The 16662-nt window shown below is 56.5% G+C and overlaps 1 protein-coding gene across 1 annotated transcript in view; it reads right to left on the bottom strand.

Moving 5' to 3' along the window:
• Window positions 1-16662, bottom strand: part of Pnpla7 (patatin-like phospholipase domain containing 7) — a 59612-nt gene that overhangs the window by 1581 nt on the left and 41369 nt on the right. The window contains 23 exon segments of the mRNA XM_013029326.1: window positions 456-573; window positions 1314-1398; window positions 1561-1671; window positions 1803-1833; window positions 2201-2317; window positions 2319-2438; window positions 2967-3005; window positions 3007-3040; window positions 3043-3113; window positions 3530-3597; window positions 4503-4619; window positions 6216-6235; window positions 6238-6371; window positions 9092-9210; window positions 9946-10067; window positions 10070-10129; window positions 11572-11587; window positions 11768-11892; window positions 11895-11917; window positions 12341-12424; window positions 16020-16062; window positions 16065-16133; window positions 16270-16304. Of these exon segments, the coding sequence (XP_012884780.1) occupies window positions 456-573; window positions 1314-1398; window positions 1561-1671; window positions 1803-1833; window positions 2201-2317; window positions 2319-2438; window positions 2967-3005; window positions 3007-3040; window positions 3043-3113; window positions 3530-3597; window positions 4503-4619; window positions 6216-6235; window positions 6238-6371; window positions 9092-9210; window positions 9946-10067; window positions 10070-10129; window positions 11572-11587; window positions 11768-11892; window positions 11895-11917; window positions 12341-12424; window positions 16020-16062; window positions 16065-16133; window positions 16270-16304 (1761 nt within the window).

The following is a 16662-nucleotide window of genomic DNA, read 5'->3' as shown; positions in this document are numbered from 1 at the left end:
TCCTCGCGCTCAGTCTGGAAGTCAGACTCTGGAGCAGAAGGCAGGGCAGCGTGGCCACGGAGCCGTGGGTACTGGGGGCTCGCCTTGGGGGGGGGCAGCGCACCCTGCATGCCTGGCCTGGGCCACATGGCCGGGCCACCCTGCTCTTGTCACGACCACCGGTCGCCGGTGGAACTTTAGTGACCAGCCCACGCCGGTCTCCGGACCCAGCCCGGGACCCGGGGAAGCGGGACACCGGCCTGCGCCCGCGCCTGTGCCCGGCCGGGGAATGGCCTCGCGGGCGGGAGGGGGCCGCGCTCGGGCAGTCCAGCAAAGGCCCCGGGGCATGTGTGGGGTGGGGGAAGCGCGGGGGTCCGGGGGGTCCTGGCGCCCAGGGAGGGGCCCCTCCTCCTGGGAGCAAACCAGAGGGTCGCCCAGGCCTGCGAGGCTGGCCCTGGGCCCCGCGGCCCGGTGACCCGAGCACACGCCCAGGGTGGCCCTCAGGTGGGCCACGCAGGAGGCCGGCCCTGGAGGAGCTCCTCCCCGCGCAGGGGACACCTGGCACCTCCTCGCGCTCAGTCTGGAAGTCAGACTCTGGAGCAGAAGGCAGGGCAGCGCGGTCCCCTCCCCAGGGGGCTGGCTGTGTCACGGCTGAAATGGAGGCCCACAGACTTGCTTCTCCTCTCCCACAAGACAGCCATCCGCCACGGGCTGCCAGAAACGGCTGCTGCAGGCCAGGCACCGAGGCACAAGACATGTCTTTGCCGTGGGAAGCCTCCGCCCCAATACTGGGGGGTCCTCCACAAAGACATGGAAGGAGCTGGCCCTCTTCACGCACTTTCAACCAGATCTGGGGCTGATGCCTGTAACAGGCCTCCATGGGCAGACGCTGTGCCCTGGCCAGCACACGGAAGGCTCAGTGTCTGGGTCCTCTTGCTATGGACAGCCTCAAGGGCACCTCTCAGGACATGTTGTTTTGCTGTGGGGTGGGCCACTGGCCAACAGCCCCCACTGCAGAGCCTCTGCATGGATCCGGCCACTCTGTCCTTGCAGGCTTTGCAGTTGGGCAGTCTGCACCCCATCCCCTGCTGGGCCCGGGAGGCTGAGGTGGCTTTCCCTCCAGTCTACGGTGTGAATGAGAGGCCTGGGGGAGCTGCCCACGGCTGTGGAGACCTGTGCCAGCCCACGGGTCTCAGGGTCTTCACAGAATGGGGCAGTACTGGCTGCCGTAGCCCAAATGTGGGTAACTTCGTCCAGGGCAAGAATGAAGGCCCGTGGGGCAGCTTGGATCTAGCCAGGCCCTGTGCAGGCCCCTCCCTGAGCGTCCAACTCACCAACCATGGCAGCTGCCTTGGCTGGCTCAATGCGTGACCCAGTCTCAGCAAGGTCCGTGAAAGAGGCATTGGGGCAGGTGAGGACCTGAAGCACGGCAGAGAGAAGCCTCTGCTCAGTGTGCTCTCCAGTGCAGGCCACCCAGAGGCTGGGGTGAGCACGCAAGCACACCAACACGGTCCAAGGTGGACCTCGGCTGGACCAGACCCACGGCCCCACATCCTCAGAGGAGACCCTGCCCTCTCCCACCGCGCAGGCCTTCCTCTTGCTCGTCCCCTGCTGGTCTTGAAGCATCTTCTCTAGCACACCATTCCGAACCCAGATCCCAAACACCATTCGTCCATGCTGGTATCCCACTTCCTGTGCACAGAGCAGGGAGCTGTGAGGAGGTGAGGAGCCGGCCCCTTCTCACGCGCTCAGGTTGAGGGGCAGCCGTCAGCGCAGACCTCCACCAGCTACGCTCAGCCCCTGCACCACCAGCTGACACTCACACAGATCTCAGACCTGACAAAGTCCAGGGTGCTGCACCGCAGACAGGGGGCGCAGGTACTCACAGGAGTCCAGGGTGCTGCACCGCAGACAGGGGGCGCAGGTACTCACAGGAGTCCAGGGTGCTGCACCGCCGACAGGGCGCAGGTACTCACAGGAGTCCAGGGTGCTGCACCGCCGACAGGGGGCGCAGGTACTCACAGGAGTCCAGGGTGCTGCACCGCCGACAGGGGGCGCAGGTACTCACAGGAGTCCAGGGTGCTGCACCGCAGACAGGGGGCGCAGGTACTCACAGGAGTCCAGGGTGCTGCACCGCAGACAGGGGGCGCAGGTACTCACAGGAGTCCAGGGTGCTGCACCGTCGACAGGGGGCGCAGGTACTCACAGGAGTCCAGGGTGCTGCACCGCCGACAGGGGGCGCAGGTACTCACAGTAGCTATTCTTCACCATCTCTAGCTGCCCGACGCAGCGCACACAGCCGAGGGAGGCCACTGAGGTGCATCTGGTACCACTTTCCCTTGACTTTTGTGGCCAAAGGGTTCCACCGTTTCCAAAGCAGCCACTACCCGGACAGGGCATCACTGTAATTTGTAAGGTTTGTCTTGTCCCGGCTGCTCACATGGATCTGGCCACATCCACTATGAGAACAGGAGGTCACCAGAGCCAGGGGATAGAGGCCGCAGCAGACCAGGGGGTGAGGCAGAACTGGGGGAGGGGTGTCGAGCCAGGCCCTCCCTCCCGAGGCCCTGAGGTCCCCAGCATCCCTCCTGGGCTCATGGAGCAGGAAGTCCCTGTGTTCCAGCCATGGGGCAGTCACGCGCAGCAGAACTGTTTTGGCCCTGTGGTCTAGTGGGTTACAGGTCTGGCAGCACACACACCTGCCGTCTGTTGGTTCCTGACTGTGGGTACAGATGGAACGTAATTGCTTCTAGTTGTCTACTTGGCCTTTGCTCTGTGTGCTGCTGTGCTAGCAGGCAGAACCATATGCTGGTGGTAGACTGTACACACGCATGCGTGTGCACATGCGTGCATGTTTCTGTGCTCTGCTGCAGCCTGACATTTTCCCTTGGCACACTCTGAGGAAAACGTGTGCCGCCCCAGCCTTCCTGACGGGGGCGGCAGGCAGGCAGGCAGGGCAGCGTGGCCACGGAGCCGTGGGTACTGGCCTACTCTCTGCAGAACCCGGGAGGTTGTTGGTGTACCCCATCTATCAGCAGGTGTCCATCCTTGGGGTCGCAGAGGGGGGCCTGTAGCCCAAGAGGGACATGCTGGCACACACACCCCTCCACCGAGAGCCTGGGAGGTTAGAGGGCCTGGTGAAGGGGAGAGGGAGGCCTGGGCCTGCCCACGGTGGGCTCCTGTCCTGTCTCGCCTTGGTCAGTCTGAGAGCGGATGGTCTCACCTCCAGGGCGGGCAGCAGGCTCAGTAGCCAGACCACCCACCACTACAGGGACCCCTCATCCCTGAAGGAACTTACGCAGGGTCGCTAGACATCAGACTTAGCCCTCATCTCTATCCGCCCCCTCCCCCAGGTCCGTCTGTCCTGCTCCTCATGTCCGGAGTCCAAGGCAGGACGTCCTCTACCCTCCCTGTCTGTGACCCTTGCTTCCTTTGTAAGGCCCTCACACCCTCCACAACCTCACAGGACGGCTGCCTTTCCTGTCCACCCTCCTGGGCCTGTTCATGCCCTAGCCCACCTGCTGGCCAGCCTGCTGGGAGGGGTGCTTACCCTCTGTGTAGGCGCTCGGCAGAGGCTGTGATGTCAGCAGTGATGCCAACGTAGGGAAGCCACAGGGCCTGGGGGGGGAGGACAGGTCGGGGGAGCTCTCCTGGGCTCCCCCCCACAGGTCCTGGGGGGGGACGGGTCGGGGGGAGCTCTCCTGAGCTCCTCCCCCCCCACAGGTCCTGGGGGAGGACAGGTCGGGGGGAGGACAGGTCGGGGGGAGCTCTCCTGGGCTCCCCCCCCACAGGTCCTGGGGGGGGGACGGGTCGGGGGGAGCTCTCCTGGGCTCCTCCCCCCACACAGGTCCTGGGGGGGAGGACAGGTCGGGGGGAGCTCTCCTGGGCTCCCCCCCACAGGTCCTGGGGGGGGACGGGTCGGGGGGAGCTCTCCTGGGCTCCTCCCCCCCCACAGGTCCTGGGGGAGGACAGGTCGGGGGGAGGACAGGTCGGGGGGAGGACAGGTCGGGGGGAGCTCTCCTGTGCTCCCCCCACAGGTCCTGGGGGAGGACAGGTCGGGGGGAGCTCTCCTGTGCTCCTCCCCCCCCACAGGTCCTGGGGGGGAGGACAGGTCGGGGGGAGCTCTCCTGTGCTCCCCCCACAGGTCCTGGGGGGGAGGACAGGTCGGGGGGAGCTCTCCTGTGCTCCCCCCACAGGTCCTGGGGGAGGACAGGTTGGGGGGAGCTCTCCTGGGCTCCTCCCCCCCCACAGGTCCTGGGGGAGGACAGGTTGGGGGGAGCTCTCCTCCTCCCCCCCCACAGGTCCTGGGGGGGAGGACAGGTCGGGGGAGCTCTCCTGGGCTCCCCCCCACAGGTCCTGGGGGAGGACAGGTCGGGGGGGAGCTCTCCTGGGCTCCTCCCCACTCTGCACTGACCAGGCTTGCCCAAGGCCTGGTAAGGAGGGTAAAGAGGGATGGGAGGGTCCTGAGCAGACACAAAAGCCCCATGTAGTTGTTATCCTGAGGGCATCTCTGGGCAGTGCACCTCGATCTGCTGGTTCCAGAAGATGCTGCAGCTGCTGCTGTTGAAGCCAGCCCCAGAGAACGCGGACGTGATTGGGTAGGGCAGGTCCAGCATGGTCTTCATCATCGATGTCATGCTCTGGAGACACAGGAGACCTCTACAAAGGGCTCACGCGCCCTGGCTAGAGCAGCAGAGGAGCGTATGTATGCTCAGGCCTCCAGCGTGGGAACACCCTCAGCCCAGATCATCGGACCCTAGGAGCACATGTGCCGTGGCTTGAGACGCAAAGTGAGTGGAGGCCTAAAAGATGGGACACCTTCCCATGGAGCCCAGGTCCCGGGTCCCACGTCCCTTCTCGTTCTCGGGCAGGATTTACCAGCCCGGCTTTAGAGAGTTCTAGAGCACCCTCCTGCCCTGAGGGTCCAGCTAGATCTGCCGGCTTGGCACAGATAGCTCCAGGCAAGGTAGAGCAACAAATGCAGGAGGGCCAGCAGCAAGAACTGCTCTCAGTCCAGAGCTCATTTCTCATGTAGCGTGAGGAACCTCCCTGTTTGAAGACAATTGAGTGATCAACCCAACAGAGACACAGAGAACTTGGAGATGCCATGCAGGGCCTCAATCCGTTCTCAAGGAAGCCCTGCTCAGCCCCACTGCACCAGCTCACCACATGGCAACTAGGCAGGTGCACAGCTCCACGACCATCCTGGCCAGCAAGAGATCCCTGGGAGGGACACACAGCTCCATTCAGGATGGTGGAAGGGCCAGCCCAACCTGCCCAGGCTTCTCCTAGACCCGCAGGGGAGGGAAGGGAGGGGATCTTCCTCAGGCCCTGAGCTGGTCTCAGCCATGGTTGCTCACTGAGCTGTCCTATGCCACCGTCCCCTGCAGTCACTGCTGGGGGGGGGGCATCCCTAGAGACCACTGCCACATCACTAAGGTGCAGGGTACCCAGAGGCCCTCTCTCTTGATGGTCACACGAAGGGGTGATGGACAGACATGACAGAGAAGAATCGGGATGTCAGCGTCCTTGGGAATGCAGCAGACAGTCCATTCCTCAGCTTAAACATAGAGCATCACCAATTTTTTTCCTTTAAAAAGTAGAACACGACTGCGTTTGATCCCACGCATGGTTTCAGCAAGGCACCATTTACTTCACAGGAGCAGCCCGGGCAGGAGGGCAGTGAGCCGCCTGCCTGCTGGGCAGCTGGCGTTGCCTTTGATTCTGTACCTGATGTTGCATTCTGGCATCCATTTATGACGAGGCCAGGCTACTGGTCAAAGTAGCTCACATCTTCGCTGTGGTACGCAGCCTGCGCCCCACCCCTCCATGGTCTGATTCATGCCTCGGTAATGCTCTCCCCTCCTAAATCACCCAGGGCAAGGACCAGGCAATGAGGGGACTCCCAAGCCTGCTGGACTGACCCCCAAAGCTGATCTGAAGCTGCTCACTCCAGGCCGGGCCTCCCTTCCTCCACCTTACTGCTCTCCACTCCCGACCAGTCCTAGGCCTCTGCTGCCCCCGTCCCCAAACTATCATTTACGGGGATTGTAACACCACCTCCTCCTGCAGTAGCAATGTCTAACCATGCTGTCCCTCAGTGACCTCCCCCAGCGGGGACCTGGTCCCCACTAGATCATTTCCCACAATGGACCTCAGACCATCTCCTACCCTAGCCGCACCCTTTCCTTCCCGGGACTCCGATGAGCCCTGCAAATCCGTGACGCTGGATTCACCGCTGCCCACTGCTTGGCCCAGACCTACATCTGCTGTAGCTCCGCTCCTCAGAATACAGGGCGCCCATGAAGGCCCCAACAGAGGTCCCTCCAACCATGTCCACAGGGATGCCACATTCTGCCAGGGGCCTGAGAACGCCCACTTGGGCACAGCCTCTTCACCAGCAGAAACACAGGGAAGTATTTCCAGGCCAGCCGCAGAGCTGTGCCCCTCCATATGACCTAGAGTCTGCTGCCCATGGCTGCCTGCACGTCCCTCCTCAGTTCCTACACAATGCTGCAAAGATGCTGGCTCAGAGAGGAAATCTCAACGTAATTTAAAATTCTTCTATCTGGAGATGCTGAGGAGACTCTGGTCTGAGATGGGGAGGAGGAACACAGCCAGGGAGCACCACTGTGGGAGCTCTTCTACCCATAAACACTTGGGACGCCAACAGGCTGAAAAGGAGAGGTCCTAGTAAATACCTAGAAGGGCAAACTGGACAAGGACTGGCCTCACAGAAACCAGGAACCCAGCGCAGAGTATCTTCAAACCCAGACTGAAGTTACCATCCAGAGCCTCAAATAATCGTTACCACCTTCATGCCAAATGTGTGCTACTGAGCCGAAAAACTACCAGTCATTACCAGAAGAAAAGACTGCATGACCATAAGGCCAGGGGAAGGGGGAGAACAGACAGCAAAAGTGGACCCACAGGAAAACCAGACAACAGAGACTCCAGACACAGGTATCTCAAACACAACCGTACTTGAAGTACCCGAGGAGCTGAGAGGTAGAGGCAGACAATCAGTGCTCATCAACAAAGGAGTAGGTGAACACAGCACATGTACACATCCGTCACGTGTACATCAGTCTGTTCAGTAAAGAAGGAAGATAAAAGGACACATGAGGCTCCTAGAATAGTCCCTACGTGTCCAGCCAGCGCTGGCTGTGTGACATCATGGTGGTGTGACTCTTTCAGAGCTAAGCCATGGCTGGACAAGTAGGGACTGTAAATAGGGGTAGGAGGTAGAACAACAGACACATGATGAAGAGGTGCACAGACTAACACAAGCCATATATTAAAGGGCTAGGAAGTCAATTATCTAAAACCAAAAAGGCCACACAATTAGTCCCATAGGAATACTATTTAGAAATGCAGAGAAGCAGCTGACCACAAAAAAAAAAACAACTGGAAGTGAATATTTCTGGGAAATCTCTAGGTTTGGCACTGTGGTTGGGATAGACAGAGGAATGCTTTTTTTTTTTTTTTTTAGTATGCCTTACAGAATCACATGACTTTTAAGTGTACCTTGATTAACATGCTGTTTTCAGCTTGGCACCAGTGGCTCACGTTGTAATGCGGGCTACTTGGGAGGCTGAGATCAAGAATGTGGGTTTGAAGGCAGCCCAAGAAGAAAAGTCCTTCAGACTCTATCACCAAAATGATCACAAAAAAAGGCTGAGCCAGGTGCCAGTGGTTCATGCCTGTAATCCTAGCTACTCAGGGAGCTGAGATCTGGATCATGGTTCGAAGTCAGCCTGGGTAGGAAAGCCCATGACACTCTTATCTCCAATAAACTACTCAAAAAGGCCAGAAGTGGCATTGTGGCTCAAGTGGTAGAGTGCTTGCCCTTGAGCAAAAGCAGCTCAGAGATGGCTCTCAGGCTGAGTTCAAGCCCCAGGACTGGTAAAAACAAAACAAGATAGAGGTATGGACCAAAGGTGCCGGTGCCGTGCAACACAAGACAAGCAAATTGGAGGCCCTTTGTACAAACCCCAGAACAGGCAAAAATGAATGCACAGAATCTTAAAAAGGCCATTATAATTCAAAATGCAGTCAATCTAGCCCAGATGCCAGGCAAGGGTTTAGATCTAATTGCTCTAATTCCCTGCTCTCTGGATCCACAGGGAGGACGTGAGCCTCTCTCCCTCCAGACCAGTCTTCTAAACGTACAAGTGTCATAAGGCACAGGGGAAGATGAGGCGGAGGGCTTCCAGACCCTGGGATCCCAACTGAGTGAGCACAGTGCTATCAGGCAGAGTGGGGTGTCGGAGCTGGGAGGCCTTGGCTCTGTACAGCACCCGCTCCCGCCTACCCCGCCAGGCCGCCGCGGTGCCCAGGACAGGGCCTTGGCGGGCCAGCTCCTGGGGAGGGCAGCATCATGCACAGGGTCTCACCCTGTCACACACGCGCCTAGCCTCCATTTCCCTTTAGGTTCAGAAGAGGGGTGGCAAGAGTCAGGCAACAACTCAAGGTAGGAACTATTTGGGCAATGAATCCTTTAAACGTGTCCAGTTTGTGAGAATCTATACAGCACTGTTAACACAGAAGCTCACTGGGATCCCACTGGGGACACTGGCAAAGAAAAGAACAGACGGTTTTCAGAAGAAGAGTCAGCAGTGGCTAACCAGCAAGTCAGCGCTTCTAAGCAAAGACGATCTGAGACACATTGTCTTTTATCCAGTTGGCAACAACAAACCCTGTGCATTCTGGGTCTGCCCGCACATGTGCACCCAGGGCTTCAGAAGCCAGCCGCACCCGCCCCGCGTGGGATCTCCTGAAGAGGACAGAGCCCGCTGCACTCGTAGGCCCGCTGTGCTCGCAGGCCCGCTGTGCTCTTAGGCCCGCTGTGCTCTTAGGGTCTCTGTGCTCGTAGGCCCGCTGTGCTCGTAGGCCCGCTGTGCTCTTAGGGTCTCTGTGCTCGTAGGCCCGCTGTGCTCTTAGGCCCGCTGCGCTCGTAGGCCCGCTGCGCTCTTAGGCCCGCTGCACTCTTAGGCCCGCTGTGCTCGTAGGGTCTCTCCATTTGTGGCCTCCCCCACCCCCGCTCCTGTCACCTGTGGGGTAACCATCGCCTGCACATGCAAGTGGAGCGGCACCTGGCCGCAGGGCTCGCCTTGCACCCCCTCCTCCAAGAACCAAGGCGATGGCATTGCCCGTCAGCACCTGTGCCAAGCGGGAGAGGTCCAAGTGCCGGTCTGGAGGCCTCTGGAAGACACACGCGTCCATCTCCACCTGAGAGGAGCCGAAAGATGACATGCTTGTGCAGAAACCTAGCCAGCACCCTATTCGTCCTCACTGCTGGGGGCCTCTTCGCTCCTCACCGACGGTCCTCTCCTCCCCAGAACACATGGCACTTGCCCACAGGCAACCTAGGGTCGCTGAGGAGAGAGCAAGTTTGCCCGGAGGAAATGCTGAGCCGCTAGACTATGCAAGCCCCTCGGAGGTGTTCCCACAGGAGTGACCCTGCCAGGTCTAGCTAGAGATGCGGCTGCCAAGACACTGTCACTAAGATGAGGCATGTGGACAGCCCCAGTGATCCCTCCCCACCTCCCCTCTGGGCCGGTGGACCAAGGGCCCTCTCGGGAAGAGGTACCAAGGGTGCGTCAGCTTCTGCTGGGTGGGGTGAGGGGGGGTCTCTGCTGAAAGTGACATCTTCAGCTTAGTCCCTGGTTACCTCCTGACCCGTCAGTCCCATCTTTCTGGATCCACTGGTCCCCAGGCTCCACCAGGATGAACCTCCCCTCATCTGCGGGACACAGGACTCTTCGGGGGCCCAAGAAAACCAAAGTCATGGTCAAGCAAACAGACTTGTAGAGAGTTCAGAAGCAGCAGAGGCAAGCTTCCGAACCAGAGCTCACAGAGCTCCAATGCTGGGCAACAGAAAGAGGGAGATGATTCTGAATGCACAAGCCACGAGGTAAGAGATCAGAGGAGGATGCAGTTGGGGCCAAGCCCACCAGGTCTCACCAGCTTGGGCAAGCTCCTCCTGGAGAAGACATGGCGTGGGCAGCGGAGGTGCAGGTGGCCAGAGCACCAGCTCTGCGTGTTGAGCCGCTGCATGGCGTGGGCTGGCGCAGGCCCCTCTTCCTGTGCAGTAGGGTCAGCCGTCTCTGGGCACGCATGGCTGTGTTCTCCAGCGTCCGCTCCAGCTGGGGGGAGCAGAGCCCAGTCAGCTAGCTCAGGTTAGTCTCAGGACTGAGGGCATGGCAGAGCCAAGATCAGCACAGGCCTGCCACCAAGATCTGCATTGGAAACTGTCCTGTTTTCGGGCCCCACACACAACAGAAAGCCTTGGGTGGGTTCAATGAGCGGCTCCCTGGTTTTGTGACCAGTGGGCCTCTCTGGGGAGAGGTGCTCTGACCACAGCCTCTGCCCGTGTGTGCCGGCAGTCAGGCTCAGGGAAGCAAGTGCGAGGACAGGGGACACACTACGATCTCTTCCAGGTACTTACCCTCGCAGGAGAGCATCACTCCTGAAGAATAGGAGGATACAGCAGAGACAAGGATTAAACAGGCTGGGCAGAAGCCAAAGATGAGGGCAGAACAGTGGAACAGAGAGGAGGTGGGAAGCGTAACCCATCACACCACAGAGTTGGAGAAGAGAAGCAGGCTGAGGAAGGGCAGTACTGGGCAGGGCAGGGATGAAGCCCTGTGGCTCTACCTGCAGCCGCACACAAAGAAAACTGAGCATGAACCAGGAAAGCAACCTGGCACCATCTGGTAAGCATGAAGGCACATCGCTGGGCAGCGGCTCTTGGATATCGGAAGGCACTGTGTACATGTCGTTTCTGAACAGTAACCTCACAGTCCACTGACTGAGGACACATGAGCCAATGCCTTCTGTCGAGTGCTCACAAATAGGAAACCAAATAGTATACAAATGAATGGAGGCTGGGACTGTGGCTCAGTGGTAGGGTGCTCAGCTAGCATGCACAAAGCCCTGGGTTCGATTCCTCAGTACTCTATCAATAGAAAAAGCTGGAAGTAGCACTGTGGCTCAAATGGTAGACTGCTAGCCTTGAGCACAGAGAGGATCAGGGACAGTGCCCAGGCCCTGAGTTTAATCCCAAGACTGGCCAAAAAAAAAAAAAAAGACTAGCTAAAAATCCACCCTCAGGGCTGGGAAGGTGGCTCAGTGGTAGAGTACTTGCCTAGCATGCATGAGCCCTGGGTTCAATTCCTCAGCAGAAAAAGCTGGAAGTGGTGCTGTGGCTCAAGTGATAGAGCTGAAGAGCTGAGGGACAGCGCCCAGGCCCAGAGTTCAGGCCCCACAACCGACCAAAAAAAAAAAAAAAATCCACCCATATAAATGGATGGACAAACTCAAAACCATTAGGAAAAAGGAAATTCCAGAATGATATAAAATAAGGCACTATTTCAATAAAATCTTAAACATGGGATAGCATTTTATATAATATCTATGATGTTTTAACAGGGAGCCACGTGGCACCCGCTGGGTTGTGCTAGAGCCCGGGAGGCGAACACTGAGAAGTGTGCTACAGTGTCGTGCCCCACAGCCAGCAGGCCCCCCGAGTTCTGGGAATGCTGCTTGTAAGGACGGAGAAGCAGGACTCTGAGGAGGGAGTGCGCTCACCTCCTCACGCTGGCTCCTGCCAGCCCAGGCCCAGGATGAGGGTGCCGTCAGCCTGCCGGCCCAGGCCCACGATGAGGGTGCCGTCAGCCTGCCGGCCCAGGCCCACGATGAGGGTGCCGTCAGCCTGCCGGCCCAGGCCCACGATGAGGGTGCCGTCAGCCTGCCGGCCCAGGCCCAGGATGAGGGTGCCGTCAGCCTGCCGGCCCAGGCCCACGATGAGGGTGCCGTCAGCCTGCCGGACGCAACGCTGGGTCCATGGGGTAAGGGTGCTGTCTGCTTGGTAGCGCACACTTCGGTGGATATCCTCCTGCTGCCCCAGCAACGGGATAGCCGGTGCGCGTGGATACTGCAAAACATGGATGTGGCCCTTCACTTTCGGTGGAGGCTCTCGGAGGCCCTCAAAGAGCCCTGGCACCTTTATTAGTATGCCTCCCTCCCACAGAAGCACAAGGGCCTGGTCTAGGCAGCAGCGCAGAGGCTGTGGCTGAGCCTAGAGGTTAGGACTCAAGAAAAGGTGGAGCGCAGAACTGTCCATACGACAAGGCTGCAGGCACTGAGGGTGCCTAGCATGCGCGTGGAGTGGGCCGTGGTCAGACAGCAAACCACTGCCCAGGCACAGAACTATACCTACAGTAAACGAGTGGGGCGTGGTCAGACAGCAAACCACTGCCGAGGCACAGAACTATACCTACACTAAACCAGAGGAGTAAGTGAAGGCTGTCCAGGCTGCTTCTATGTGGGGACAACCAAGTGCTGGAGGCTAGTGTACCTGTCCAGAACAGCAGAGCCAAAGCACTATCTGATGTGCTCACTGGTCAGTAGCAGGACAGGGCCTGAGAATACAACCACAGGTCTGTCCTGAAGACTAGCAAGGGTCCAGAATGCTACTTCCTGTGCTGAGGTTAGCACACTGGAGGGCCCTGGTGGCGACTCTCACTGTGCCAGACGGAGGCTGATCTCTCCTGCCCGAGGCCAGGCCCACATCCCACTGTGTGTGCAGGTACAGGTACACACTGGTGGCAGGGACGGTGTGTGAAATTCCAAGAGCTGTAACTTCCCAAGGCCAGAGCCGTGTGGCTGCCTGCTCCCACTCTGGTTTACCCCCGTCTTTTTGCACTGTGTCTCTCCGGTTAGCACACCATCGTCCATATCTGAGCCAGAGTCAGAATCTGAGGAAAGAACACGGTGGTATTCACTCTCATCCACACCATGGGCCGTGCTGCTGGGGAGAAGCAAGCACCCCGGCACCTCCGGAGCCGTTTCCCGCTTAGGGCCCAAGGTCTAATCATTCCCAACAAGCTTTTCCAAGAGTATGTATGTAACTAATAACTAGCCAAGCATTGGTGGTTCAGGCCTATAATCCTACTTAGGAGGCTGAGATCGGAAGATCACAGTTCAAAGCCAGCCCAGGCAGAAAAGTCTGTGGGACGCTCATCTCCAAGAAATTACAAAAAAAAAAAAAAAAAAGCTGGAAGTGGAGCTGTGGTTCAAGTGGTGGAGTGCTAGCCTTGAGCCAAAAGAAGTTTAGAAACAGGACCCAGGCCCTAAGTTCAAACCCCAAGACTGGCACCAAAAAAAAAAAAAAAACCACACACCAAAAACCCTAAGCATTATAAAAGCTGGCTTCTTTTTGAGACCATGTCTTTCTGTGTTGCTCAGACTAGCCTTGAACTCTTGGCTTCCAGTGATTCACCTGCCTCAACCACCAAAAAAATCACTTTACTGCCAGGCACTGGCGGCTCACGCCATAATCCCAGCTACTCAGGAAGCTGAGATCTACAGATTTTGGTTCAAAGCCAACCCAGGAAGAAAAGTCTGTGAGACTTCTAGCTCCAATGAACCACCAGAAAACTGGAAGTATTCAAAGTAGTAGAATGCTAGCCTTGAATAATGAGTTTGGGGACAGTGACCAGGCCTGAGTTCCAGCAAAGACCAACAAAAACAAAAACAAACAGCCGGGCGCCGGTAGCTCATGTCTGTCATCCTAGCTACACAGGAAGCTGAGATCTGAGGACCATGGTTCAAAGCCAGCCCGGGCAGGAAACTCCGTGAACCTTTTTTTTTGTTGTTGGTCGTGGGGCTTGAACTCTGGGCCTGGGCGCTGTCCCTCAGCTCTTCAGCTCAAGGTGAGCATTCTACTGCTTGAGCCACAGCACCACTTGCGGTTTTCTAGTGGTTTATTGGAGATAAGAGTCTCACGGACTTTCCTGCCCAGGCCAGCATTGAACCTCGACCCTCAGATCTCAGCCTCCTGAGTAGCTAGGATTACAGGCGTGAGCACCCCTCCCTCGAAACTCTTATCTCCAATAAACCATCAGAAGTGGCTTTGTAGCTTAAGTGTTAGAGTGCTAGCCTTGAGCTGAAGAGCAGAGTTCAAGCCCAATGACTGACAAAAACAAACAAACAAAAAAAACAACCCAATTAAGGAAATGTACTACAGATGTTAAAAAATAGCCAAAATACATTTATAGGTGCAAAATAACATGTAAAAATGGTTCACACCATATAAGGGAAATATAAATTAAAACAATAAGGGACCATGGCACACCTCTTACAATGGCCCAATCCAAAGAACTGACCACCAAATGCTGGCTAGACAGAGCAACAAGAAGTCCACCAATGGGATGTGGCCAGAAGGGAACCCTACTGCATTGTTGGTTGGAGTGTAAACTTGGTCAACCACTTTGGAAAGCAGTAGGTTGGTTCCTCAAAAGACTCCACATAGAGCTCCCTGTGACCCAGCAGTCCTACTTTTGGGCATTTACCCAAATGAGCACAAACAAGGCCATACTAAAGCTACCAGCAGCCTTGTTTACCATAGCTAAGATATGGAACCAACCCAGATGCCCTTCAGTAGTGATTGGATCAAATGTGGTATACACACACACACACACACACATACACACACACACACACACACACACATATAAATTCTATGCCTCTATCAGAAAGAATGACATTAAGAAATGGAAAGACTTGGAAAAAATTATATTAAGTGAAGTAAGCCAGGCCCAAAGAAACATAGGTCCCATGGTTTCCCTTATTTGCAATAACTAGTATAAATTTAGGACAAGCAGAAAAGGTCAAAAGCCATGTACATATGACCATAAAAGATGATGTTAAGTGAAATGAACCCCAAGAGAGGGACACAAATGGTTTTTTCTTTCTTGCTGTTGTTTAATGTATTTATAATGTATGGTGTGATTTTTTTGTTTCTTTGGTATATTCCTCTCCCATGGCATATACAAGATGTAGGTGCCCTACAAACTTTTCTAATTTGGGGAGGGGAAGGATAAAAACAAAATGTATAAATAGGGGTACAGGTTGACCCATTGTAACAACGAGATGTACAAGCCACTATGTTGAAAATGAACTTTACAACTTGTGGGGGGGAAGAGAAGGTGTTCCAGTGGGAGGGAAAGGATGGCTGGGGAAAAACAAAGGAGGAGGCATCAATGCTCAACAGGAAACGTACTCATTACCTTACTCATGTAACTGTAACGCCTCTGTACAGTATTTTTACAATAAAATATATTTAAAAAAAGAAAAAAGAATTCCACCAATGGTGTGGACATGCTAATAGCACAGCCACTTGGAAAGACAGTCTGTTGTTGTTGTTGTTTTGTCTGTCATGGAGCTTGAACTCTGAGCCCGAGCACTGTCCCTGAGCTCTTCAGCTCAAGCCTAGAACTCTACCACTTGAGACTCAGTGACACTTCCGGTTTTCTGGTGGTTAATTGGAGAGTCTCACGGACATTCCTGCCTGGGCTGGCTCTGAACCGGGATCCGCAGATCTCAGCCTCCAGAGAAGCTAGGATTACTGGCGTGAACCACTGGCGCCAAGCAGGAATTTGTATTTTTTGTTCTTAAATTTGAAATGTTAACAGCTGTCAGAAATGTGCTTCTTCCTGCTGGACAGACAGCCCTTGGTTCAACATAGGACGTAGGGCTCCCTGTGCCCATCCGTGGGGGGACTCATCCTCACTCTACTATACAAGCTACTGACCCCAAACAACAGTACCTTCCTCCAGGAAGCCAACCCGCTCTCTGACCATCCCTGAAATACTAGCCCCCACCCCAGAAGGCTGGCACTGTCCCCAGAAGTCTTAAAACCCAGACAGTGTCTACTGGTTCTGTGCTGAGGGCCAACGATCATGTTTTGAAGAGGGGTACAGCTGAAGGACCACTAGCAGCTCCTGAGCACCCCTCCACCCCCGGAAGCATCCAGGGCAGCTGGCACATCAAATGCTCCCACACCACGGTGCCTAAGCAGACCTGACAACCTGAGGATCCCTCTGGGTGCAGGATCTTGGAGCAAAGCCCTCCTCCACCCACAGGCCTGTCCCAGCACGGAGGGGAGCTCTCACTCTGGGGCTCCTTACACCCTTCAGGGCTCCTGTTACCGGGCATGAGGTACCATAGGCTTCCCAGTGGCCCTCCGGGCCTGCTGGAGCGCCAAGGCTAAGGCAGTGAGAGGCGCATCCTCCGACACGTGGGCAGGTTGCTGGCTGCGTTTCCTCAGTCCCAGTTGCTGCCCACGGTGTGAAGGCCAAGCTGGTGACCTGCAGTACAAGGCCAAGCATCCGCCTGAAAGGCTGGACCGCAGCCAGGACCGCCGCGGGCTTCTCCAGACGACATGGCAGCAATAGGTGATGGACGTCCCGATGGACGATCCTGGTCCACCTAATAGAAAACCACCCCAGGTTCCACACCAGGGCTGGATGCTCCCAGCACTGGCCCCAGAAGCAAACTAGTCTTGACCCTAAGGAGCTTGAAGATTCAGAGACATTGGAATTTTGGAATTTAGAAAATATTCTTCCAGGCTGGGAAGGTGGCTCAGTGGTAGAGTGCTTGCCTAGCATGAATGAAGCCCTGGGTTCCACTCCTCAGTGCCACATAAACAAAAAAGGCCAGAAGTGGCACTGTGGCTCAAGTGGTAGAGAGCTAGCCTTGAGCAAAAGAAGCTCAGGGACAATGCCCAGGCCCTGAGTTCAAGCCCAGGACTGGAAAGAAATAAAAGAAAGAGAAGGAAAGAAAGAGAAGGAAGGAAGGAAGGAAGGAAGGAAGGAAGGAAGGAAGGAAGGAAGGAAG

Source organism: Dipodomys ordii, unplaced genomic scaffold, assembly GCF_000151885.1.
Source record: "Dipodomys ordii isolate 6190 unplaced genomic scaffold, Dord_2.0 Scaffold118, whole genome shotgun sequence".
NCBI lineage: Eukaryota > Metazoa > Chordata > Mammalia > Rodentia > Heteromyidae > Dipodomys > Dipodomys ordii.
Note: the sequence above shows the minus strand (reverse complement) of the source record. Positions and strands in the feature narration are given on the sequence as shown.